The sequence below is a fragment of the Salmo trutta genome, chromosome 2 (assembly GCF_901001165.1).
Source record: "Salmo trutta chromosome 2, fSalTru1.1, whole genome shotgun sequence".
In the NCBI taxonomy this organism is placed as follows: Eukaryota; Metazoa; Chordata; class Actinopteri; order Salmoniformes; family Salmonidae; genus Salmo; species Salmo trutta.
The window spans coordinates 71,593,322-71,620,206 of record NC_042958.1 but is presented as its reverse complement, the minus strand read 5'-3'; the positions used below and the strand labels follow the sequence as shown (position 1 = coordinate 71,620,206).

The 26,885-nt window shown below is 42.5% G+C and overlaps 1 protein-coding gene across 3 annotated transcripts in view; it reads left to right on the top strand.

Moving 5' to 3' along the window:
* The first annotated feature begins 5,557 nt into the window (after positions 1 to 5,557).
* si:ch211-180a12.2 (uncharacterized) overlaps positions 5,558 to 26,885 on the top strand; it is a 67,650-nt gene continuing 46,322 nt past the window's right edge. For all 3 annotated transcript variants that reach the window (XM_029713972.1, XM_029713962.1, XM_029713953.1), the window contains exons 1-5: positions 5,558 to 5,681; positions 13,104 to 13,415; positions 13,776 to 14,078; positions 23,880 to 24,188; positions 25,282 to 25,392. In XM_029713972.1, coding sequence (XP_029569832.1) covers positions 5,630 to 5,681; positions 13,104 to 13,415; positions 13,776 to 14,078; positions 23,880 to 24,188; positions 25,282 to 25,392 — 1,087 coding nt within the window. In that variant the 5' untranslated portion in view covers positions 5,558 to 5,629. The remainder of the gene's footprint in view (positions 5,682 to 13,103; positions 13,416 to 13,775; positions 14,079 to 23,879; positions 24,189 to 25,281; positions 25,393 to 26,885) is intronic.

The window sequence follows — 26,885 nt, the reverse complement described above, 5'->3', positions numbered from 1 at the left end:
CGAGCTTCTAATTTTAAAAATTAATCTCTCCAGAAATAAGTCTCTCACTGTTGCCGCCTGTTATAGACCCCCCTCAGCTCCCAGCTGTGCCCTGGACGCCATATGTGAATTGATATGTGAATTGATGCCCCCCATCTATCTTCAGAGTTCGTTCTGTTAGGTGACCTAAACTGGGATATGCTTAACACCCCAGCAGTCCTACAATCTAAGCTAGATGCCCTCAATCTCACACAAATTATAAAGGAACCCACCAGGTACAACCCTAAATCCGTAAACATGGGCACCCTCATAGATATTATCCTGACAAACTTGCCCTCCAAATACACCTCTGCTGTTTTCAATCAGGATCTCAGCGATCACTGCCTCATTGCCTGCATACGCTATGGATCCGCGGTCAAACAGCCACCCCTCATCACTGTGAAACGCTCCCTAAAACACTTCTGCGAGCAGGCTTTTCTAATCGACCTGGCTCGGGTATGCTGGAAGGATATTGACCTCATCCCGTCGATAGAGGATGCCTGGTCGTTCTTTAAAAGTAATTTCCTAACCATCTTAATAAATAAGCATGCCCCTTTCAAAAAATTTAGAACTAAGAACAGATATAGCCCTTGGTTCACTCCAGACCTGACTGCCCTCGACCAGCACAAAAACATCCTGTGCGGGACTGTGCCAGCATCGAATAGTCCACGCGATATGCAACTTTTCAGGGAAGTCAGGTACCAATACACGCAGTCAGTCAGGAAAGCAAAGGCTAGCTTTTCCAAACAGCATCCTGTAGCTCTAACTCCAAAAAGTTTTGGGACACTGTAAAGTCTATGGAGAATAAGAGCACCTCCTCCCAGCTGCCCACTGTACTGAGGCTAAGAAACACTGTCACCACCGATAAATCCACAATGATCGAGAAATTCAATAAGCATTTCTCTACCGCTGGCCATGCTTTCCTCCTGGCTACCCCAAATCCGGCCAACAGCTCCGCACCACCCGCAGCAACTTGCCCAAGCCTCCCAAGCTTCTCCTTCACCCAAATCCAGATAGCAGATGTTCTGAAAGAGCTGCAAAACCTGAAACCGTACAAATCAGCTGGGCTAGACAATCTGGACCCTCTGTTTCTAAAATTATCCACCGCCATTGTCTCAACACCTTTTACCAGTCTGTTCAACCTCTCTTTCATATCGTCTAAGATCCCTAAAGATTGGAAAACTGCCGCAGTTATCCCCCTCTTCAAATGGGGTGACACTCTAGACCCAAACTGTTACAAACCTATATCCATCCTGCCCTGCCTTTCTAAAGTCTTCGGAAGCCAAGTTAATAAACAGAACACTGACTATTTCGAATCCCACTGTACCTTCTCCGCTGTGCAATCCGGTTTCCGAGCTGGTAACGGGTGCACCTCAGCCACGCTCAAGGTATTAAAACAACATCATAACCACCATCGATAAAAGACAGTACTGGCCTTCATCGACCTGGCCAAGGCTTTCGTCTTTGTCAATCACCATATTCTTATCGGCAGACTCAACAGCCTTGGTTTCTCAAATGACTGCTTCGCCTGGTTCAACAACTACTTCTCAGATAGAGTTCAGTGTGTCAAATTGGAGGGCCTGTTGTCCGGACCTCTGGCAGTCTCTATGGGGTTACCACAGGGTTCAATTCTCGGGCCGACTCTTTTCTCTGTATATATCAATGATGTCGCTCTTGCTGCAGGTGATTTCCTGATCCACTTCTACGCAGACGACACCATTCTGTAAACATCTGGCCCATCTTTGGAAACTGTGTTAACAAACCTCCAAACGAGATTCAATGCCATACGACACTCCTTCCGTGGCCTCCAACTGCTCTTAAGTGCAAGTAAAACTAAACGCATGCTCTTCAACTGATCATTGCCCGCACCTGCCCGCCCGTCCAGCATCACTACTCTAGACAGTTCTGACTTAGAATATGTCGGCTGGCCCTCGCTACATATTCGTCGCCAGACCCACTGGCTCCAGGTCATCTATAAGGATTTTCTAGGTAAAGCTCCGCCTTATCTCAGCTCACTGGTCATGATAACAACACCCACCCGTAGCACGCGCTCCAGGAGGTATATCTCACTGGTCATCCCCAAAGCCAACACCTCCTTTGGCCGCCTTTCATTCCAGTTCTCTGCTGCCAATGACTGGAACGAATTGCAAAAATCGCTTAAGTGGGAGACATATCTCCCGCACTAACTTTAAACACCAGCTATCTGAGCAGCTAATCGATCGCTGCAGCTGTACACAGCTCATCTGTAAATAGTCCATCCCATCAACTTACCTCATCCCCATATTGTTTTTATTTACTTTTTGCTCCTTTGCACACCAGTATTTCTACTTGCACATCATCATCTGCACATCTATCACACCAGTGTTAATGTGTTAAATTGTAATTACTTTGCTACTATGGCCTATTTATTCCCTTATCTCCTCACGCCATTTTCACACACTGTATATAGACTTTTTTTTAAATTATATTTTGTTATTGACTGTACGTTTATTTATTCCATGTGTAACTCTGTGTTGTTGTTTGTGTCGCACTGCTTTGCTTTATCTTGGCCAGGTCGCAGTTGTAAATGAGAACTTGTTCTCAACTGGCCTACCTGGTTAAATAAAGGTGAAATCAAAAATAAAAGAGTGCAAATAGCCTGGATTGTTACTCCCATCTCATTCCTCGCTCTCTTCCACGCTTCATTCAGCACGCGTGTGGGTGTGCTGGTGTCACGACTTCCACCGAAGTTGGTCCCTCTCCTTGTTCGGGCGGCGTTTGACGTCACCGACCTTCTAGCCATCGCCGATCCACTTTTATTTTCCATTGGTTTTGTCTTGTCTTCCATCACACCTGGTTTCAATTCCATCAATTACATGTGTATTTAACCCTCTGTTCCCCCCCATGTCCTTGTCCGTAATTGTTTCATGTAGTGCTTGTGCACGGTATGCTGGTTATTACCGGGTTTTGTTTGACCCATTTCATGTATTGTTCTGTTGACGGTGGTTTATGTTTGTTAAACGACACCATTGTAAATCAGTTTTCACTCTCCTGCTCCTGACTTCTCTGCTGCCAGTACGCACCTCACTACAGCTGGCAGGATGTACTGTTTTTTATTCTGTAGATATGAATTACAAAATCATGTTACTAGTCTATTGCATAGTTACAATGTGTAATCATTGATGTCCCAGGAGCAGGAGTGTTAAACACCGTTGAAGTGTATAATTGTAATACATACATGCCGACACAGCTTCTTTCACAGAATGGCGTTTGATACACCTGGTATTGGATAGTGACAGAAAAAAAACTTGCAAAATAGCAATTTTTGTAAATTAACTTTATGATAAAAAATATGCACAATCGTTTGTCTCTACATTATCTAACATATTCCTCTCAATTGTATATTTTTTGCTTGACTCGTTATGACGTTATAATTACTTAAATTTGCTTCACCATGTTTTGTCAGCCATCTTTGTTGAAGAAAGTAACCAGGGAGGGGTGGCTCGCATCAAATTCGTCATTGGAACCACTCGATATGATTGGTCATATAAAAACCTTGGGACCCAAATGCATAATGTATGCTCTAACTCCCCCTTGTGGTGGTCTGGAGCAATGAAGCCATGACGATGGGTACCTCTAAGTCCCGCGGTGTAAGCTCGCAACTTTTAAAGGAGGAACCACTGTATATCCCTTATTGAACAATTTATGTAAATTATGCTTTGGTCCTATTATTGCTCACACAATTTCTATTTGGTGCAAAATGTTTAAACAACGTAATTTGGAATCAAAATGGCATGCCTTTCGATCTGGCGGGCGACCTTTTGCATCTCCCCAATGGTCCAAATGTGGAATCCGTACCATGACCGATATCATGGTCAGTAAATATGACCTTGGCATCCCGTAATCCGAACCATCAATTATACATTTTAAGTTTGTATTTAACGCCAATGAAACGTTTTACAATGAAATTGGCCCCAACTCCACACTGTTCACTGTGTCCCCTAAATCAGGTAAGAACATTCCTTCATATGATGTGGGAGTGGCCTGCAGTTAAATGCTTCTGGGGAAAAGTTACGAAATTCATTATGAAGTGCATAAATGTAAATATTCCATGCTTGCCATTATGTTACTTAACATTGGTAGCCCCCTATGGTTGTTGTAGGGGTGGGCAGGGGGGGATTTGTGGGAATCTAAGAGGAGACTCAGGGGATGGATGGGTGGGAGTGGGACTGATAGGTAACCTTGGTGGGATAGGAAGGGATGGGCGGCATGCGTTCTTCGGGCGGGAGAATGGGTCAGGGTTGTCTTTGTATGCATTTATTTAAAAAATGTTTTTACCTGTAACCCAAAACTAAATAAAGAAATGAGACTAAGAAAGAAACGTGTGTCAAATACAACATTGAGTAAATGACAGAGAGTAATTGAAAACACAAACTAGCTAGACTGAACATCGTATAATCTCCAAACAGGGATTAACACACTTTTTGTCTGTGATTGGAGTTAAGTAACAATAACGACTGTCTAGTTACTGTCACACCCTGATCTGTTTCACCTGTCTTTGTGCTTGTCTCCACCCCCTCCAGGTGTCGCCCATCTTCCCATTATCCCCAGTGTACTTATACCTGTGTTCTCTGTTTGTCTGTTGCCAGTTTGTTTTGTTTCATCAAGCCAACCAGCGGTTTTCCCAAGCTCCTGTCTGTCTCTAGTTCCTGTTTTCTAGCCTTCACGGTTTTTGACCATTCTGCCTGCCTTGACCCTGAGCCTGCCTGTCGTTCTGTACCTTGTTTTACCACCCTGGATTACTGACGTCTGCCTGCCCTGACCCTGAGCCTGCCTGCCATTCTGTACCTTTCGGACTCTGCTCTGGACTACTGCCCTCTGCCTGCCCTTGACGTGTCGATAACCTGCCCCCCTGTTTTTGTAATAAACTTTTGTTACTTTGAAACTCTCTGCATCTGGGTCTTCTCCTGAGCCTTGACAGTTACAGCTAATAAAGTTAATGAATAATTGGTGGGGGAGGTAGTAAATACTTTATTGTTAAAAATTCAAGCTGTGGGTCTGGCTAATGGTTAACCACAATCAAAATGAAAGATCATTATAGTGGCTGGCCAGATAGCTAGAACAGGGACAGATCAGGAAAGAAAGGTGTGAACTGCTCTCACTGCTCTCCCTTTCTCCCCCGTCAAATTGCCAATACAGTCCTTTCCCTTCATTCAAATCCAAGGGTAGCCTTCCTTGGCTGTTTGCCTACATAAGCTCAGTGGGGTTACCCACCAGCATTTGGCCATCGCAACGCAGCACCAATGTAAAGTAGTCCAAAAACCTTGGCCGTAGGCCCAACTGAATTTTAAGTGACTGCTGTCCTATTTGTGTGTCTTTGCACATTACTCTCACTCTTCCCTTGCTCTTTCTCTCCATCTGTCAGTGTGACTGGGGGGGGGGGGGGGGGGGGGTTATTTAGCCAACTACAGCACAAGCCCACTCTTTTCTCTCCTGAGGGGCTTCGGGACAAAATGTCTTATCCCCCTGTGTCTCCTCATGGGTAAAAGCCCGCCCACTGCCCCCCACCCCCCCATATAAGAGCCGGTGAGGGAGAGATGATAAGAAGTTAGTCTTGGGACAAGCTCGGACCATGCAGTGTAAAGTCCTTCTCTGCCTCTACTTCCTGACAATCATAAAGCATGGTGAGTGTTGTGCCATTCTGATCCAACCTTAAATTCGTACATTGTTCCCCTTGCCTGAGAGGATGGAAGTTCAATATGTAGCTAGATGTTAACTAGCTGGTTCATCGATGCCCATGAAAGGAAGTTAGGCAATCAAGCAAGCAAGCATTTTAGCCAGGTAGCCTAGAACAACAAACTAAAATTGTGTACTGTATGATAGTTATAGACCGTTTTGGCAACATAAAAGAGAGGATGGCATTTGCACTTTTCGACAAGTAGGGCAAGTCAACATGTTACAGCCCTGGATCGCAATTGATTCACTTTGACTGAATGAGCTGCAGAAGATCCTGAAACAAACTAATTGTGTTTTCATCTATGCTCAAAAGTGCCTAGGGTTAAATCTCAGGCTCTTGAACTTGCCGAGTACAGTGTATTTGTAATGTCTTATCTTGTCACTTGTCTTCCACTTCTTACCATGGTCATTCATCTGAATAGTTTGTTTGAATGCTTCTTGTGCTGTGTATTAGGCCTCTCACTATTGTTTTACGTTGCCAGAATGAGCTGCAAAATATTCTGAAACAAACTTAATTGGATTTCCATCTATGCTCATAGGTGGCCTGCGGGCAACCAACATCACACAGTGTTGAATGTACACTGATATTGTATTGAATTATCAACTGAATAAATTCAATGTACACCCAACCAACAAAACACAAATAAATGTGCATTATGAAACTCTTGTACTTGCCTGGTATTTGCTTTTTGCAATGCCTGATCATCTTCCATCATCTTACACTTCTTACCGTGATCAAACATTTGCATATCTTGTTTGAATTATTATTGTACTGTTTTATTGTATTGTTGTGTATTAGGCCAATATAAAGGCCAGGACATTACTGTAAATGAGCGCATGATTGCCTATTTTAAATTAATCAGAGGGAACAAAGAGACCAAAGATAACCCTGAAGGAGCTACAAAGCTCCACAGCGTAGATTGAAGTATCTGTCCATTGAACCACTTTAAGCCGTACACTCCACAGAGCTCAGCTTTACGGAAGAGTGGCCAGAAAAAAAGCCATTGCTTAAAGAAAAAAATAAGCAAACACGTTTGGTGTTCACCAAAAGGCATGTGGGAGATTTCCCAAACATATGGAAGAAGGTACTCTAAAATTTAGCTTTTTGGCCATCAAGGAAAATGCTATGTCTGGTGCAAACCCAACACCTCTCATCACCCCGAGAACACCTGTCACGTTCACTATCTTCAAACTCCCAATCATAAATAAACCAAGGCGCAGCGTGCATGGAATTCCACATCTTTTAATGAAGATCAAACTCACCAAACAACAAAACAGGAAAAAAACGAAACGTGACGTTCTGGGCTGCTCACAGGCAGCAACACAAAAACAACATCCCACAATCAGGGCGTGACAGTACCCCCCCCCCCCCAAAGGTGCGGACTCCCAGCCGCAAACCTGAACCTACAGGGGAGGGTCCGGGTGGGCATCTACCCTTGGTGGTGGCTCCGGTAGAATGCCCACCCCACATCACACCCTGACCTAATCAAATAGAGAAATAAAACGGCTCTAAGGTCAGGGCGTGACAACACCATTCCCACAGTGAAGCATGGTGGTGGCAGCATCATGCTGTAGGGATGTTTTTCCATCGGCAGGAACTGGGAAACTGGTCAGAATTGAAGGAATGATGGATGGTGCTAAATACAGGGAAATTCTTGAGGGAAACCTTTTTCAGTCTTCCAGAGATTTGAGACTGGGAAGGAGGTTCACCTTCCAGCAGGACAATGACCCTAAGCGTACTGCTACAGCAACACTCGAGTGATTTAAGGGGAAACATTTAAATGTCTTGGAATGGACAGGTCAAAGCACAGACCTCAATCCAGTTCAGAATTTGTGGTATGACCTAAGGATCGGTGTCCCAACAACTGGACAGATGTAAATCATGCAGCGCGTTATGTCAAGATCGCAGATTTTAAAGAAACAACAAATGTCGGTACATATAAGTGTCTTATATCGTCTGAAAGCTTAAATTCTTGTTAATATACCTGCACCATCCAATTTACAGTAGCTATTACTGCAAAAAAATGCCATGCTATTGTTTGAGGAGAGCTCCTAACAACAACACTTTTTTCACCACGATAGGTTTGATAAGTTCACCTCTGAAGGTGAAATGTGTACTTACATTCTGAAATCTTGCTCTGATTTATCATCCAAAGGGTTGCAGAGATAACATGAAGTGTTGTTTTGTTAGATAAAATTATTTTTCATATCCTAAAAAGGTCCATGTAGCATGCACGATCGATTTTGTATTTCCACTCGTTCAATTTGCAAAGAAAGGAATCTGAAAATCTCACCCTAAACGTTGTTTCAACGAGTCACATCACGTCCGTATATATTCCTCAGAGATCCTAGAAGGTAACAAGATTTCACTATATCATTAGGAGTGTAGTATATCCTATAGGACACCATATTTGGTCAGAGAGCAACGCCGATGACGCGGGCGGTCATCACTTGAACAACTGTTTTGTCAAATAAGCAAACAAAGCTAGCTAGATAGCCAATGAGCTGGGCGATATGGGAGTTTACGGCTTTATATGTGGTAAAAATGTAGCTATTAACCTTGTACGACAACCTGCCTTTTCATTTTGGACAAAAATTATAAGGATATTCAGAGTTATGAAGTTATGAAATCTGGTCGTTTTGCAAATGTTGAACTTATAATACTTGCTAATACTTGGAAAGCTAAATCAAAGTCCAAGTATATAGATTTGACGATATTCTTGCAGAAAAATGTTATATGAATGCGACAGTCTCCTTCACGATTTGCCAGAATGTACCTGAGGACTTCACACAAAGTATTGTAGTTCACTCATACTAGTTCACTCAAGTTATCCATCTGAAACTTTCCATATACACTGCTGCCATCTTGTGGACACTATCGGAATTACAACCAGGGTGATGGCTTTAACTGTGACCTTTCTCTTGCATTTCAAAGATGGTGGTAGAAAAAGACCGGTTGGTTTTTTCTTTGTATTTCCTTCTACCAGATCTATTGTTATATTCTCTTACATTCAATTCACATTTCCACAAAGTTAAGTGTTTCCTTTCAAATGGTACCAAGAATATGTATATCCTTGCTTCAGTGCCTGAGCTACAGGCAGTTAGATTTGGGTATGTCATTTAGGCAAAAATGGAAAAAAAGGGGGCTATCGCTGAGAAGTTTTTTTAAAGATTGCTGTATACCAGCGGAACCCATCCAACTTGAAGGAGCTGGATAAGTTTTGCCTTGAAGAATGGGCAGAAATCCCAGGGACTAGATGTGCCAAGGTCATAGAGACATACCAAGAGACTTGCAGCTGTAATTGCTGCAAAAGGTGGCTCTACAAAGTATTGACTTTTTGGGGGGGAGGGGGGGGGGTGAATAGTTATGCACAATCAAGTTCTGTTTTTTGGTCTTATTTCTTGTTTGTTTCACAATTTGCATCTTCAAAGTGGTAAGCATGTTGTGTAAATCAAATGATACAAACCCGCCCCCCCAAAAAATAAATTTTCATTCCAGGTTGTAATGCAACAAAATAGGAAAAATGCCAAGGGGTGTGAATACTTTCGCAAGCCACTGTACTCCAAAAGCACAATGTCAACAGTCATATCACAATTTAATCTTGTTTTGCACTATCCAACGCCCTAAAAACATTTTCTTAGAGAACAGTATTGTATTAGAATAGTTCAGAATAATTTGCAGATCCTTCTTTACTTTTTAGAAACATGTAGCAATTATATCTCACATCTTGAGGTTTCACTCATAATTCAAATTCAAAACCATGTTTACAGGGATAGTTTATGCATAAATTATTCTGTTTGTTGTCACTCATTACCTATCTTGTCGTCTATCTTCTTACAGATCTTAGGAGTCTTAGGGTCAACTAATCAGATCTTTCTCTTTATCAAGATTTCTACTATACATATGCCTTTAAGCAGGCACTTTTATCCAAAGCAATTTACGGTAGTGCACGCATACATTTTCAAATGGGTTGCCCCAGGGGGATTCGAATCTACAACCCTACCAACTAAGCCACACAGCTCTTTGTTCTTTTTTTCTCTCCTCTCCTTCCGCTCTCCTGGTCACTTCCCCATCATCCACCCATCATTCTGAAAGTTGTGCTAATATTAACACTTCACCTTCTCCTCAAGTATCAAACTTCACGGCTTGCCTTTAATCCTATCGACAAATATTTATAGCCCTGGTTATTTATTAATGTAGGGAACCAGCCTTACCAGTGTTCCTGTAGTGGAACATTGTCTCCCAAGCCTTCGTATTGTATTTACCCTAGCTATATTTACCCTATATATAGCATACTGCAAAATTGAGGCAAAATTGACCTTTTGAGAGAGATGCTGGTCAGAGGTGAGAAGAAAGCCGGGAAAGAAAGTATGCAATGGTATTTCACCAACCCTCCTCCTCTTTAACTTGAGGGTTTAGATTTGTGTGTTGTGAAATTGCATACATGTACTGTAGACCTATGTGTTCAAAGCCAATAGGAATGCATGCTTTTCACAACAATAATTTGCTGTTCTAACATTTTGTTGTAAGTTCTCTGTGGTTTGTTTCTCTTGATTGCTTTAATGACAATGGCTGTTATATGCATTTCTCAAGATATTCCACTCGTGTGACAAGCAACAGTCAGGAATTGTCACGTCCTGACCAGTAAAAGGGGTTATTTGTTATTGTAGTTTGGTCAGGGCGTGTTTGTTTTGTGTGTTTCAGGGTTTTTGGTTTATGTTCTAGGTTATCTATTTCTGTGTTTATCTAGCTTTTCTATTTCTATGTTAGTTTTGTCAATGACCTCCAATTAGAGGCAGCTGGTTGTTGTTGTCTCTAATTGGAGGCCATATTTAGTTGTGTTTGTTTTCACTTGTGTTTGTGGGTGGTTGTTTCCGGTATAGTCTGTGCACCTTACGGGACTGTTTGTCGTTTGTTTTGTTTAAGTGTTTTCTCCTTCAATAAAAAAGAAGATGATAAATATACCCGCTGCATTTTGGTCCACTCCTTACGACTCCTGTGACAGGAATGTCGTTTGCCATAGGATACATAAACCTGCAGAATGGTATCAGATGTATGTTTTTCATCATGAATCTTGTTCTGGAAGAAGCTCTGCATAGTGCATAGTGCATGGTCAGTAGCTGGCACAGCCACAAAGTCATAAAATAGATTTAAAATTATAACTCTAACCTTACACTGCTAACCCTAATGCCCAACCCTGAATACATTTTTCTTACTACAATCTAGCCAATTTTGACTTTGCAGCTGGCCTATCTCAGGGGAAATCGCTCAGTTCTGCTGCCAGGACAAGATTCATGACAATAAACGTCAACCTGCTACCATTCTTACGTTGCGGTTTGAATGCCTGACTATGAAAAGCCAACTGACACTGAATCTTGAAGTGTTGCACCCTCTATAGCCATCATGGTTATTATTTGACACTGCTGGTAATCTTCTAGGCGGCAAGTAGCCTAGTGGTTAGAGCATTGGACTAGTAACTGAAAGGTTGCAAGATCAAATCCCTGAGCTGACAAGGTAAAAATCTGTTGTTCTGCCCCTGAACAAGGCAGTTAACCCACTGCTCCTAGGCTGTCATTGAAAACAAGAATTTGTTCCTAAACTGACTTGCCTGGTAAAAAAATGAAAAATCTATGAACATTTGAATGTCTTGGAAAATGATATGGCCACATGTAGTCTTAAATCTCTACCCGGTACAGCCAGAAAAGGACTGGCCACCCCTTGGAGCCTGATTCTTCTTAGGTTCTTGCCTTTTAGGGAGTTTTCCCTAGCCACTGTGCTTCTGCCTCTGCATTGCTTGCTCTTTGGGGTTTTAGTCTGTGTATCTGTAAAACACTTTGTGACAACTGCTGATGTTAAAAGGGCTTTATAAAATACATCTGATTGATTTATTGATTGTGATCTGCTGGGATAAGTAAATCTGCTCTAAACTCACTGAATTAACTAATGTTTCATCAACTGAGCTTTCAGTCAGTTGACCAAGCTGTATATATAGCTATTGATCTTACAGGTTATGTTGAACTTCACATAACTTCATAATTAAGACGTTGCTGATACTCAGAGATGGTAGTATTTCTGTTACATGTATTTCAATTACTTTTGAGTATTTGGTCATTTGTATTTGAAAGGACAAAAAAAAAACATGTCATTGTAGTAAGATACTTCAGAGAATGGTATTTTGCATTTTCAAATTACTAAAAATACTTTTCTACCATTGTTTATAGCACTTCAAAATGTTGTGGCCCCCGTCACGCCAAATTTGCTGCATTGGTATCAGAAGTCTGATGGCACTATCGTGTGAGGCCATGAGGTGCTGATGGATGAGTGGAGGACCTTGAAATAAAGTTGTATGCACAGGGATGCACTTCCAGAGTGAGGATAATGTGGTAAATTTGGACCAAAAGTGGGAAGTGAACTCAACTTTGAAAGCGAACACACACAATGTTATTGCCACACGATCACTACACTCACTCTCATTCGGGTAATGAGTGCCATGCCTCTAATTTCTTTCAAACCGCTTTCTACCTGCACCTCTGATAACATCATGTCCATGGCAAGGTACGGTATCTCATTTCTGACACCAGTGCAGCGAATTTGGACTAAAAGAGTGCCAAAGCTCTGAAGATTAACACGCCATGAACTGTGCCAATTAACTGGACTTTTGGTACTGCTCATAGCATGTTAGCCAAGGGTCACAAGTTTATTTATAACTAATTTAAAGCTGAAATCCGTCAAGGGGGAAACACCGCCACTGTTGGACCCAGCACCTTTGTTATTGTTTTATTGATGAAACAGAGGAGAGGAGCGTCCAGCAGCATGGTAAAAATAATTGTAGTACATATTCTGGTGTTCTATCGCAAGTGCAATGATGTCCGAAGGGGGAAAAAAAACTGTTTGTTGTTTGAAGAAACTTGTTTTTTGTTGTAATATCCCAAAAGGGTATGGCAGTGTTCCCCTTTACGCATTAGAAAATACAAAATACATTTATTTTAATTACATCATTTTTTCGGCACCAGTATTTTGTATTTTACTTTGGTACGTTGGTCTTAAGCGTATTTTGTATTTTATAACTAGATACATCTTTGTCCATCTCTGATGATACTTTTGTTTGTCAATAAGGACGTTTTTTTTACATTTACATTTTAGTCATTTAGCAGACGCTCTTATCCAGAGCGACTTAAAGTAGTGAATGCATACATTTCTTTTTATTTTATTTTTTCGTACTGGTCCCCCGTGGGAATCGAACCCACAACCCTGGTGTTGCAAACACCATGCTCTACCAACTGAGCCACACGGGACCATAAGGACAAAATCCTTATGAACATGTATATAGACCACTGATATTTTCAATGTTTTTCACTCTTTCTTTCAGTCTCCCCAACTGAAGTTTTGGTCCGGCCATATACATCTGCCCTTCTCCCCTGTTCTATCTCAGTCCCTCCTGAAGGCGACTCTCTCCTGGGGATCAGTTGGACCTTCAACGGATCTCATATAGCCTACTTCGGGACGACAGACGACAACCATGTCGACAAAGACTTCAGTTGGGACACCAGTTTATTTGTCAATGGGACCTTCTCTCTGACTGTGCTTAATGCCACTCTTGAACAACAGGGCGTGTATGAGTGTAAAGTCAGATACAACGTCTCCGAGCTACACTCCAGCAATGTCACATTAGACATCAAAGGTAAGTCTTTCATAGTCCTTTCAGTTTTAAATTAGGTCTAAGGCCCTGCTCAAATTCCTCTCTTCCACCCTTCCGTGATGTATTGAATGATCTAACATGTTTGGATAGGTAAAAACATGAGGTCCTCTTCACAGCTTTCACCAATCCAATAACTTTCACTAAAGGGAGAAAGGAAAGGATGCCATTAAGTAGTTTCTAATTCGTAGTTGTTCCCTCATGTGACATTCATGTATCCAGTTCTCTCAGACAAGGGCAACAGATGATGGGAAAATAAGTCAAAAACATTGGACACAACTGGTTATGTGAATCTGAACGCTTCACCATGAAATCAAATAAATGAATCTCTATCTCATTTCTTAGTTCCACCCACTCTCTCCATTCCCTCCACGATGGTGGTACTGGATGTGAAGAGTGAGCTTCAGTGTATTGCAGAGGGTTTTAGCCCTCCACTCATCTACTTCTCCTGGACCAGAGCTGGGGAGGTGGTCCAGCTAGAGCAAGCGGTCACAGCGGTCGACCGCACCCCAGAAGGGACCTACTGGGCGGTCAACATCTTGAAATTTATCCCTTTGGTGGATGACCAGAACGTGATCTATGGCTGTGTGGTCACTCACGCCGCCCTGGACAAACTGCTGAGCTTAGAGTTTCAACTCAGCTTCGTCTGTAAGTGTCAACTTTTTCAATTAATTACAATTGATTAATACAATACATGGTTGTCAACATGATACATGTCAAGAGACCGTTTTCAGATTTTTTATATGGTATAGAAGTTCATTGAAAGATAAAGGAGAGCCGCGCACTCTAGGAGCTCAGATGCAAAATGATTTATGTCCAACAATTCGACAGACAAGCTGTCTTCATCAGGGTATAATGACAAACACTGCGGGATGACTCATTTATATAGTGTCAAAAGACACACACAGGTGTCTGTGATCATGGCCGGGTGTGGCCTGATATCATTGGTTAATTTTCATGTATTGAAATAGCATAGAAAAACAAATGGATAGTATACGATCATAGATACAATTTGGCTACATAAGCCTGCAAATATTTACAATAGCAAAATCAAAATAATCACAAGAATGGCTTCAGATCAAAGTCTTTAAATTAAAGATCCAGGCAGCCTCTCGTTTTAACAATAAATTGTCAAGGTCACGCCCTCTCCTAGGGAGGGTGACATGTTCGATGCCAATATAACGAGTAGCGACGAAAGTGAGTGGTTTTCTTCCAAAAACTGGGCCGCAACTGGGTAAGTTGAGTTCTTGCACCTAATGGTGCTACGATGCTCCGTGATACGCACTTTTAATTCGCGCTTTGTTTTACCCACAATTTTTACCACAAGGACAAGTTAAGATAAATAACTGCCTTAGTGGGGCACGTAATAACACCTTTGATTGGGATCAGTTTCCCTGTTTGGGGGTGTTTGAAGGATGAACATTTACAAGTGCCACTGCACAAGGTTAGATATTCTTGTGTGTGTAAAATCGTCTGGGAACACCGCAGCTCACGAACCTGCTTCCCTATTCCCCAGCTGAGTGCCGTCGCCAGGCATGAGGTGTGAAGGATGGTCTCGGGTTCCGGGGTTGAAGCTGTGGGGCTATAGTGGCGTGACAGCGCATCCTGACATTCTGGGATCGGCCGGTATGAGAGGGAGAAGTTGAACCGGGTGAAGAGCAGGACCCACCTAGCTTGCCTGGAATTGAGGCGCGTGAAGATTTCAGGTTCTTGTGGGCAGTCCACACAATGAACGGATGTTCCGCCCCCTCCAGCCAGTGCCTCCACTCCATCGCCATCTTCACCGTGAGAAGCTCACAATTCCCCACATCGTAGTTCCTCTCTGTGGCATTGAGGCGGTGGGAGAAGAAAGCGTAGGTCCAGCAACTTGAGGTCCAGGGCAGAACGCTGAGACAGGCCAGCCGCCACCCGAAACAAATCGGCCTCCACCACAAACTGGCGGGTCAGGTCAGGATGAACCAAGATGGGAGCTGTGGTGAAGCGATGTTTGAGATCCCGGAATGCCTGGTCAGCAGCTGGGGACCAAGTGATCAGAACCTTGGGAGAGGTGAGTGCAGACAGGCGGGAAGCCAGGGTGCTGTACCCAGGATAAAAGATGGCGAATCCCAAGAAACATTGCAGCTGCACCCTGGATGGTAGGCTGGGGCCAATCCACCACTGCTCTCACCTTTCCGGGAACCATCTGTACACTCCCTGCAGCGATGACGTAACCCAGAAAGGGGATGGTGGAGCACTGGAATTCGCACTTCACCTGCTGTCACAAAAAGCTAGTTCTCCAGAAGGTGTTGGAGAATCTATCGGACGTGGAGCACGTGTTCTTTGGCGAAGCGGGAGAAGACGAGGATGTCATCAAGGTAGACGAAGATGAACCAGTTCAACATGTCCCGGATAACATCATTAACCAGAGCCTGGAACAGAGCAGGGGCATTGGTAAGGCCAAATGGTATGACCAGATACTCGTAGTGACCGCATTGAAGGCAGTCTTCCACTCGTCCCCTTCCCGTAGCCACACCAGGTGGTAGGCGTTCCGTAGGTCCAGCTTGGAGAACACTTGAGCGACTCGGAGGCCGAGGAGATGAGGGTTAGGCGGTAGCGGTTCTTCACCGTTTTGTTGAGACCTTGGTAGTCGATGCATGGTCGCAGGGTTTTGTCCTTCTCCACAAAGAAGAACACTGCGTCGGCAGGGGGAGGCAGAAGGATGGAGGAACATTGCAGCTAGGGAGACCTCAATGTAGATCGCCATAGCCTTGGTCTCCGGACCTGACAGAGTACAGTAGTCCCCAGGGCGGAGTGGTGCCTGGGAGAAGGTTGATCCCGCAGTCATAGGGTCAGTGAGGCATAAGCGAAGTGGCCTGGGCCTTACTGAAGACCTCCCGGAGGTCCTGGTACACTCAGGAATGGCAGAGAGGTCCAGGGCAACTTCCGAGCCCCCAGGAAGACGTCCTGGGGCAGGTTGCGCTGACTTCAGGCAATGGGCACGGGCTCCAGCCCATGATGGCCCCAGCAGACCAGTCAATGAGGGGATTGTGTCGCTGGAGCCAGGAGAATCCCAATACCACGGGAACCTGAGGAGACTTAATAAGCAGGAATTGGATTGTCTCACTGTGGTTCCCTGACACACGTAGGTTGATGGGGGTGGTATTGTGGGTGACCCGGCCTATAGAGCGCCCGTCCAGTGCACTAATGTCCATGGGAATTAAGAGGAGCTGTAGGGATGTCCAGCTCAGAAGCCAAGGTAGCGTCCATAAAGCTCTCAGCCACAGAGTCGATGAGTACCCGGAGAGATTGACTGATTCCCCCATAGCAAAATGGCATGAAAAAGGGGTGCGAATAAGGGGAGAGGAAAAGTTCTCCGTATGGCCCACCAGATTTCTCACTCCTACCAGTGAGCCAAGTCTTTTAGTGGACAGGTGAAGACGAAATGACCGGTAGTCCCGCAATACTTAGTGCAACTCTTAGTGTGAAGCCTGTATAGCCGTTCAGCTGGAGACAGTCTAGCTCTGCCTAGTTGAATAGGCTTGGGAAGAGGTGACTCGGCAACCTTCAGAGACTCTAGGGGGAACTCAGGTAGCCTCGGGTTCTCTCGACAACAGAGACTTGCGGGATGCCTCGGAGGCGAGGTGGAATTCTTGGATGAGCAGGTGAAATCGAATCTCCTCTCCTTCCCGTAGTTGCCCATCGAAACGAATGGTCAAGGCAATGAGTGAGTCGAGATCCGTCAGTAGTTCTCGGTTTGAAAGCTCGTCCTTTACTTCCTCCGATACTCCGTGCAGGTACATGTCAAACAGCACTTCCGGGTTCCAGGCACACAGCTGCCAACGTGCGGAAATCCACCGCATAGTCTGCCACATTGCGGGAGTCTTTCCGAAGCTGATGTAACTTCCAGGCAGCCTCTCTCCCGGACAACGGAGCATAGAAAACTTTCACCTCTGCCACAAACTCCTCCAGACCGAAGCATATGGCCGACTGTTGTTCCCATACTGCCCATAGCACAGGCGTGAGCCCTCCTGGACATCAGTGTAATGAGGTATGCTATCTTAGAATGGCCCGAGGGGAAGGAGGGCTGCAGCTCAATGATGAGGGAACACTGAGCGAGAAACGCCCGACAGGTGCCCGACTCTCCATTGAAGCATTCTGGGGGAGGTAAGAGGGGTTCTTTGGTGACCGGGGAGTCAGTGCTGCTTACAGCCGGGTTACTGAGGGGCTGGGAGGTTACCGTCGTGGTAGGTTGCCTAACAGACAACCCGTGGAATTGCTCTTATGGAAGGTCTGGAAACCTTCCATAAGACCCCGAAGCAACTCCTCGTGCCTTCCAATGGTGGCTCCTTGGGAGGAGATGGCATTGCGGAGCTGGTCCGAGTCTGCTGGGTCAGTCATGGCCAGTTCGTAATATCACGTTTTAGGTAAGACCCAAATGCAGCCAGTGTTGAAGTAACAAACGTTTATTACTAGGTCAAGGACAGGCAGAGGTCAGTAATCCAGATAGGGTGCAAAAGGTCCAGAACGGCAGGCAGTCTCAGAGTCAGAGCAGGCAGGGGTCAATAATCCAGTGTGGTGTGACAAGGTACAGAACGGCAGGCAGACTCAGGGTAGGCAGAATGGTCAAAACTGGGATAAACTAGAAAACAGGCACTAGAACAGACAGGCGCAAGGGGAATACCGCTGGTAGGTTTCCCGAAACAAAACGAACTGGCAACAAACAGAACACAGGTATAAATACACTGGGGATAATGGGGAAGATTGGCAACATCTGGAAGGGGGTGGAGACAAGCACAAAGACAGGTGAAACAGATCAGGGTGTGACACCATCATATCAATGTAAACTTGGAGTCATGCGATGACAGGTTGTGTGGTCCTCCCGTTACAACTTGTCGGGAAAGCATGCAGTTTATTAAAATCCACCCAAAACCACTCATTTCTTTAATTTGCAATGTTAAATAACACATAGGTGAGAACAATATATTTTGTGAACAAATGTTTCATTTTGGCGTTATAATGAGGTTGGTAGCAACATGGAAAATCGTTGTGGAAATCTGATGCATGTCAAGTCGACTACAAAATCCACAATGCTCTCTCTATGGTCTGGCTGGCAAGCTCGGTAGCAACAGTGGTAGAAAAAGTATAAATTGTCATACTTGAGTAAAAGTAAAGATACCTTAATAGAAAATTATTCAAGTAAAAGTGAAAGTCATCCAGTAAAATACTACTTGAGTAAAGTCTAAAAGTATTTGGTTTTAAATATACTTAAGTATCAAAAGTAAAAGTATAAACAACTTCAAATTCCTTATATTAAGCAATCCAGACAGCACAATAAAAAAAATTATTGACGATCACCAGGGGCACACTCCAACACAATTTACAAATGAAGCATTTGTGTTTAGTAAGTCCTCCAGATCAGAGGCAGTAGGGATGACCAGGGATGTTCTCTTGACAAGTGTGTGAATTGGACAATTTTCCTGTTAAAATGTAACAAATACTTTTGGGTGTCAGGGAAAATGTATGGAGTAAAAAGTACATAATTTTCTTTAGGAATGTAGTGAAGTAAAAGTAAAAGTTGGCAAAACTATAAAAAGTAAAGTAAAGATACTCAAAAAAACGACTTAAGCAGTACTTTAAAGTCTTTTTACAAAGTACTTTACACCACTGGGCAGCAAGAAAACGTAGCTACACACAATACCAAAGACAATATCAGCATGTAACGTAGCTAGTTAGCTGTAAAATCGCCTAAACAAACTGCATTATCAGATTTAGGAGTCTACAAAATCACCATGTTCAACCTGCAGATTGATATGCCTCACAGACTGGAGTCTGACATTCGCAACGACAGATACACTTTTGAGGAGATGGGGAAATGTTGCCCATGCTACGTCAATGGGCCTTGTATTGCATTCTGAAAGATTCTGGGACAACGAGCACTCTTCTTCATGGTTTGAATTTGAGTTTATTGGGTGCTAGTTCAAAACCCCCGAGATGTGAGATAATTAACTTGCTCTCTGTTTTATCGTATAGCTCTGGAATCGTGACGTTACATACGAGGAAAATAGGCACCTTTCTCGACATATACACTGACTTTGAGAAGGTACTGCGCGATGATTAGCTTAGAAACCGCGTGAAGGAGCATGACGACGTGATTGGTCGACAGAATGTTGGGTGTGGTGAAATATATTAATTCATTGGATTCCTATCTCGTTTCTATAATATCTCTGGCAACGGCACCATGCAATGCACCCTGGACTAAAGAGGCAGACAAATGGCAAAAATGTGCTAGACCCTCCGTTAAATTACACATTTTTCAAGGTAAGAATATCGCAAAAGTATGATCAATGGCTCATTCGAGAGACGACACACTCCCGAGTTATGACATCGACCAGTATTGAAATCTGACATGCACGATAGACGTTTTCACAATCTAAAAATCATATTCCTATTAACTTCCAGTGTAGTGAGACTATCACGGTGCTACCTCATACCAGCCAGATTGCTGCCTGTTTGAACGCCAATAACTCATGAAACGACGCAGGGAGTGTGCAAAACTGTCAAGGCAAAGGTTGGCTATTTGAAGAATCTCAAATATAAAATATATTTTGATTTGTTTAACCTGTTGAGGATCTTATCCCGATCTTATCCCGGTATTGGGATTCATTGTCATGTGACCATGGCGGGGAATTCAAAACTGCAAGAGTAATCATTTCAAATAATCAAATAATCAACTATTTTCCTCCATTTGAAAGATATATCTCCTAAATCTAACCACGCTGTCCGATTTTCAGAGGCTTTACGGAGAATGCATAAAGTTAGGTTATGTTAGGAGAGTACATTGACAATAGCTGTGTGTAATGTTTAGACATTTCAAAGAAGGGCATCAACAGACAGAAAACTAGCTAGAATTATGCACTTACCTTTGACAATCTGCATCAGATGACACTCATAGGACATTATGTTATACAATACATGCATTTTTAGTTCCATCAAGTTCATATTTATATCCAAAAACAGCATTTACAGTCGCGGTGAAATTCAGAATTTTTTTCGGCTCGAATGCTCCCAGTGAATCCAGCATTACAAATCACGGAATTACTATTCGAAAACATTGGTAAATTATAATATTGTCATTCAAAGAATAATATATTATCATCTCGTAATTGCTACCGAATGGCCAGATCTCAAAATAACTTTACTGGGAAATCACATTTTGCAATAAACTGGGTACTATGCTAACAACAGCAAGCTAAGCTATAAGCTAAGCTAAGCTATACAGTTAGCATTAGCATCATCTAATATCGATAATAACATTCTAAATATCCCCTTACCTTTCATTATCTCCATCAGAAGGCGCTGCCAGCGATCCCAGGTCCAGAACAAATGTGGTTTCTTTTGACAAAGTTCATAATTTATGTCCAAATAGTTAGCGTTCAGTAGGCTCCCACAAAATGAGGTGGGCAGTGTAAAGTCACGCCGAAAAGCTAAAGAAAACCTAGTAAATAATCTATTTACGTTTGTTCAAACATGTCAAACGTTGTTTAGCATTAATCTTTTGGTCCATTTTTAACGTGAAACATCAGTAAACATCAGTAATATTTTCACACAACAAAAAATCAAGTGTCTAGAATAAACGATTAATGACAAAGACACTCTTCTCAGATTTATGCGCAGGCGCAAAAAAATGAAGTGATGACGTGTCAACTTGTAAGCATTCTAATTCGGTCTGTATTCATGACAGATGCGTCAAACAACTTTATAAAGATCGTTGACATCTAGTGGAAGCCTTAGGAGTTGCGAACTGAATCCTTTCTCACTATGGTATCTATAAAACAATGACACTAAATAGTACAGTCACAAAATTCAATTTTTTTTTTAAGTCTATTTTTCACAGGTTTTTGCCTGCAATATGAGTTTTGTTATACTTACAGACACCATTCAAACTGTTTTAGAAAATTCAGAGTGTTTTCTATCCAAACCTGAACAATAATATGCATATTCTAGCTTCTGAGTTGGTGTAGGAGGCAGTTAAAAATGGGCACATATTTTTTTCCAAAATTCTCAATACTGGTAGTGACCGGTAGTGTAGATGGATGATTTAAAATATGTTATTGGACCATAAACAGATATGGTTCATTAACCTATACGGACGTTCCAAATAATGATGATCCACGCAATACAATTCATGTATTATTATTATTATACGGTTTTAAATACCTCTATGTACCGTAAAGGAAATCACAATACAAACTATCACCCTCATGCACTTAAGGAACTCAGGAATTTCATGGATATGTTGGAACTAGTGGAGGCATACATTTCCTGATGTCACGTCTACTCCCGCTCTACTAATCACTGGCTCTGACAACCATTAGGCACACCTGGCACCATCGTTATGCGCACCTGCGACTCATTATCAGACTCACCTGGACTCCATCACTTCACCGATTACCTCACCTATATCTGTATCTATACACTTTGGTTCATTCCCCAGACAGTATTAGTTATGTTTCATGTCCAGACGCTGCTCTTGTTTTGTATCGTTCCATGTCACACCCTTGCTTCTTGACTCCCAGCTTCTCCGTTACACCTGACCTAGGGAGATATGGCGGAGGCTCAATCAAGCTAGTCATCTTGACTACTTTCTTATGTCATTCTCTCTGGCACCAAAAGTTTAAAAAGTGTTGATTGGGGACAGAATGAGGTCAGACCATCAAATAATTGGCATATATTACTCTGACAGAATTTCCACGTGCGAGAGGATATTGGAAATTTGATCAAAGCCTATTGGATGATAACTTGTTTTTAACTAGGACAGAATAATTTATAACTGACTTTTTCTGACATAATATAGGTACAGCAGATCCCCTTAATTTATGGGACACTTTTAAATGTGCCTTTGGAGGCCATGCAATTCAGTACTCATCTCTAAAGCAAAAGTAATTTAGGTCAAGAGTCCATATTAACAAAGGAAAGGACAAACAGTACAGATAGCAATAAAAACTGCACCATAGAGGCTCAGAATAAGTTAAAGGGAAAAACAAAAAGAAATGGAAGAACTTATTCAAGAAGGGTCAAGTGTAATATATTATAAAAATAAAGCAAACGGGATGGAATATGGGGGAAAATGCACCATTAAAAAAAAAAAAATCTTTAACATAGACATGCTTCCAAAAATAATTTTCTGACAGTTGTTACAAATGACGGAGTCACCCATGATTCACCAAACAATATTTTGAAAGAGGAAGTAAAGTACTTTAAGCATATGTTTACATTTGTCTCCTCCATCTCCACTAACCGAAGCTAATTGTATGGATTTCCTTTCTATTAATAATGTAAAATTGACAGCTGTACAGAAAGACTGATGTGAAGGCCAAATTACAGAGGAAGAACTTCTTGACGCAATTAATGCCTTTAAGTCCGGGAAAACTAGGGCTGGATGGCATACCAGTGGAAGTATACCAAACCTTTTGATATAGTCAGAGGGCTGTTATTAGCATGTTTTAACCTCTCCTATAAAAATGGTACATTATTAGACACTTACCAAGAAGGTCTGATTTCATTATTACTGAAACAGGATCCAAGTGGTAAATATAAAGATCCAGTCCATCAAAAAATCGTAGGCCTCTTACACTTACAAAAATTATAGGAAAATGCATAGAATTAAAAAGCTATTGTCTGATATTATACATTGTAGACAATATAAGACAAGTACTGGAAACAATAGAACACTATGAAAAATATGGGAAACCAGGCCGGATATTCATAGCTGACTTTGAAAAGGCTTTTGATAAAGTACGACTGGAGTTTATATATAAATGCCTGGAATATTTCAGTTTTAGAGAATCTCTTATAAAATGGGTTAAAGTTATGTATAGTAACCCTAGGTGTGAAACAGTAAATAATGGCTACTAGAAATGAAGACTATTACGAGATCTTCAGTTTATTGGCAATTTCTCACATGGAATAGCCTTCATTTCTCAGAACAAATATAGACTGACAAGTTTCAGAAGAAAGTTATTTGTTTTCGGCCACTTGAGCCTGTAATCTAACCCAGAAATGCTGATGCTCCAGATACTCAACTAGTCTAAAGAAGGCCAGTTTTATTGCTTCTTTAATAAGAGGCACAGTTTTCAGCTGTGCTAACATAATTGCAGAAGGGTTTTCTAATGATCAATTAGCCTTTTAAAATGATAAACTTGGATGAGCTAACTAACACAACATGCCATTGGAACACAGGAGTGAAGGTTGGGCCTCTGTACGCCTATGTAGATATTCAATAAAAGAAAATCAGCCGTTTCCAGCTTCAATTGTCATTTACAACATTAACAATGTCTACACTGTATTTTTGATCAATTTGATGTCATTTTAATGAACAAAAAAAAAGTGCTTTTCTTTCAAAAACAAGGACATTTCTAAGTGACCCCCAAACTTTCGAACATTAGTGTATAATTTCTCTTTCCTCCCCAGACCTCCCGACTGTCACCCTCTCCGCAGTGCCCTTGCCCTCCCGCGACTCCCCGCTCACCCTCTCCTGCGACATCGAGGGCTTCTATCCGGAGGACTTCTCCGTTTCCTGGCTACAGAATGGCACGGAGCTCCCCGCACCTCTGCTGAGCGAGTCGGGCCTGGACGGCACCTTCAGAACCAGGAGCTACTACACCCTGAGCCCCGAGCAGAGGGAGCTAGCCGGGGAGGTGGAGTGTGTCGTCCATCTGCCCAGCGTCACTGAACCTGTGGTCACCTCCGCAGCCCTGGCTGACATCGACCCCATCATAGGTAAGAGAGAGAGGGGATAGGGAGAAAGAGAGCAGAGGGGAAGGGACAGAGAGAATGTTCACAAATTCAAGATATCCCAACATTGGGTTTGATACAATTCTTAGCTGGGTTTCCACCATAACCCGCTCTTAGAAACAGAGGGTGGTAAGAGGTTAGAGAGATGGACCAGTAACCAAAATGATTACTACCAATACTGTTGTTCCCTTGAGCAAGGCAATTAACCCCAAAACTAGCTCTCCATCCAGGGGCGCTGCAACACGGCTGTGTGTGTGTGTTACGCACGCCTCTAGAAAGAGGGCACGCAACACCCTGCTACAACTTAACTCTCCGTGGTGTGAAAAAGGTGTGTAGGTGTGAGCAAGGATGACAAAAAGGCAGAGAATTCCATTTACTGGGAATTTATTCCTTCACGCGGTAAGTTTGGGGAAAAGGGGCTAGACAGAACCAAAGCAAAGAAACTAAATATCAAAGCCCCCGGGGCCTCTTGCCTAAGCACTCCCTAGGTGCCTTCCCCCCTGGGAACAAATGATACAGAATATTCCAAATGTCTTCACAACAAACTGAGAAAACAACTAACTCAGGACATTAAAGAAGCTCTCTCTGAGCAACAAACTAACACAGAACATTACAATCAGCTCTCACTGCAACAACTACACAGTACAAACCAAATGTCTTAGCAACAACCAACATGCTATAACTCTCAGCCATAATCTCTGGGTCTCCCAGCAAATATCTCTCTGCAATCATCTCTCTCTTTCTGAGCAACAGAACTGGGGCTTATATAGCTTCAGAAGAAGTTAGTAATTGGAGACAGCTGCGTCCTCACGAGGGGGCGGGGTCAGCTCTCCAATCATCAATGTTGATTGACCAATCAGCTGCTTGTAGAGAATTTCAGAAATCCATTTCCTGAAATACATACATGATAATACACAAACCACAACACAGAAACTGGGGAACGTAACAGTGTGTGAGGTTGGGGAAAAAGGCAGAGAACAAATGTATGTCCTTACCAAATGGACAATAAAGTATATATTCTATTCAGCCTGGCCTCAAACATATTCTAACCTCCTCCCTTGTGTGTCTCCTCTCCCAGAGACACAAACTGTGCTGACCAAGTCTGCCAAGGCATCTGTGGCTCTGATGTGCATATCTCTGGTGCTGGTCTTTCTGCTCTGCTTTGGCTTCTCCTGGAGAAGGAGGGATGGTGAGTAAAACACAATATTATTTCACTTTAATAATAATGTACATCATATTTAAATGTCCATATATTTCCATATGTATATCTGAATATAAATACAGTATATAATGAATGATGTGTTAATGCACTGTGCACTGTAATACCTGCTAATGCTATCTTAATGAAAGTGGTATACACAGTATATAGATTGGCTGGTGCAACATATACTGCCGTTCAAAAGTTTGGGGTCAGTTAGAAATTATTTTTTTTGAAAGAAAGGCACATTTTCTGTCCATTAAAATAACATCAAATTGATCAGAAATACAGTGTAGACATTGTTATAAATAATTATTGAAGCTGGAAATGGCTGAATTTCTTTTATTTTAATTTTTAATGGAATATCTACATAGGCCCATTATCAGCAACCATCACACCTGTGTTGTAATGGCACGTTGTGTTAGCTAATCCAAGTTTATCATTTTAAAAGGCTAATTGATAATTAGAAAACCTTTTTGCAAATATGTTAGCACAGCTGAAAACTGTTGTCGTGATTTAAAGAAGCAATAAAACTGGCCTTTAGACTTGAAGAGTATCTGGAGCATCAGCAGAAACAGACGCCTCACAAGTCCTCAACTGGCAGCTTCATTAAATAGTACCCGCAAAACGGCAGTCTCAACGTCAACAGTGAAGAGGCGACTCCGGGATGCTGGCCTTCTAGGCAGAGTTCCTCTGTCCAGTGTCTGTGTTCTTTTGCCCCTCTTAATCTTTTCTTTTTATTGGTCAGTCTGAGATATGGCTTTTTATTTGCAACTCTGCCTAGAAGGCCAGCATCCCGGAGTCGCCTCTTCACTGTTGATGTTGAGACTGGTGTTTGCGGGTACTATTTAATGAAGCTGCCAGTTGAGGACTGGATTTGGAAAACACTCTAAAGTTTCTAAAACTGTTTGAATGGTGTCTGTGAGTATAACAGAACTCATATGGCAGGCCAAAACCTGAGACGATTCCATACAAGAAGTGCTCTGTCTGACAATTTGTTGTCCTTCTGTTGCATCTCTATCAACATTACAGCATCTGTGCTGTAACGTGACACTTTCTAAGGCTTCCATTGGCTCTCTAAAGCCGCCAGAAAGTGGAATGGGATGTCTGCTGTCTCTGGGCAAAGTACAACAGCTCTGTTTTTGAGTGGTCAGCCTGGGGACAGTGAGACTGAGATGCGCATTCACGAGACTGCTCCATGTTTTTCTTTCTCTCTCTGAATGAATACAACGTTGCCTGGTTGGAATATTATTGCTATTTTACGAGAAAAGTAGCATAAAAATTGATTTTAAACAGCGTTTGACATGCTTCTTAGTACGGTAATGGAATATTTTGACATTTTTTGTCACGAAATGCGCTCGCGCGTCACCGTTTGGATAGTTACCTGAACGCATGAACAAAACAGCGGTATTTGGATATAACTATGGATTATTTGGAACCAAAACAACATTTGTTGTTGAAGTAGAAGTCCTGGGAGTGCATTC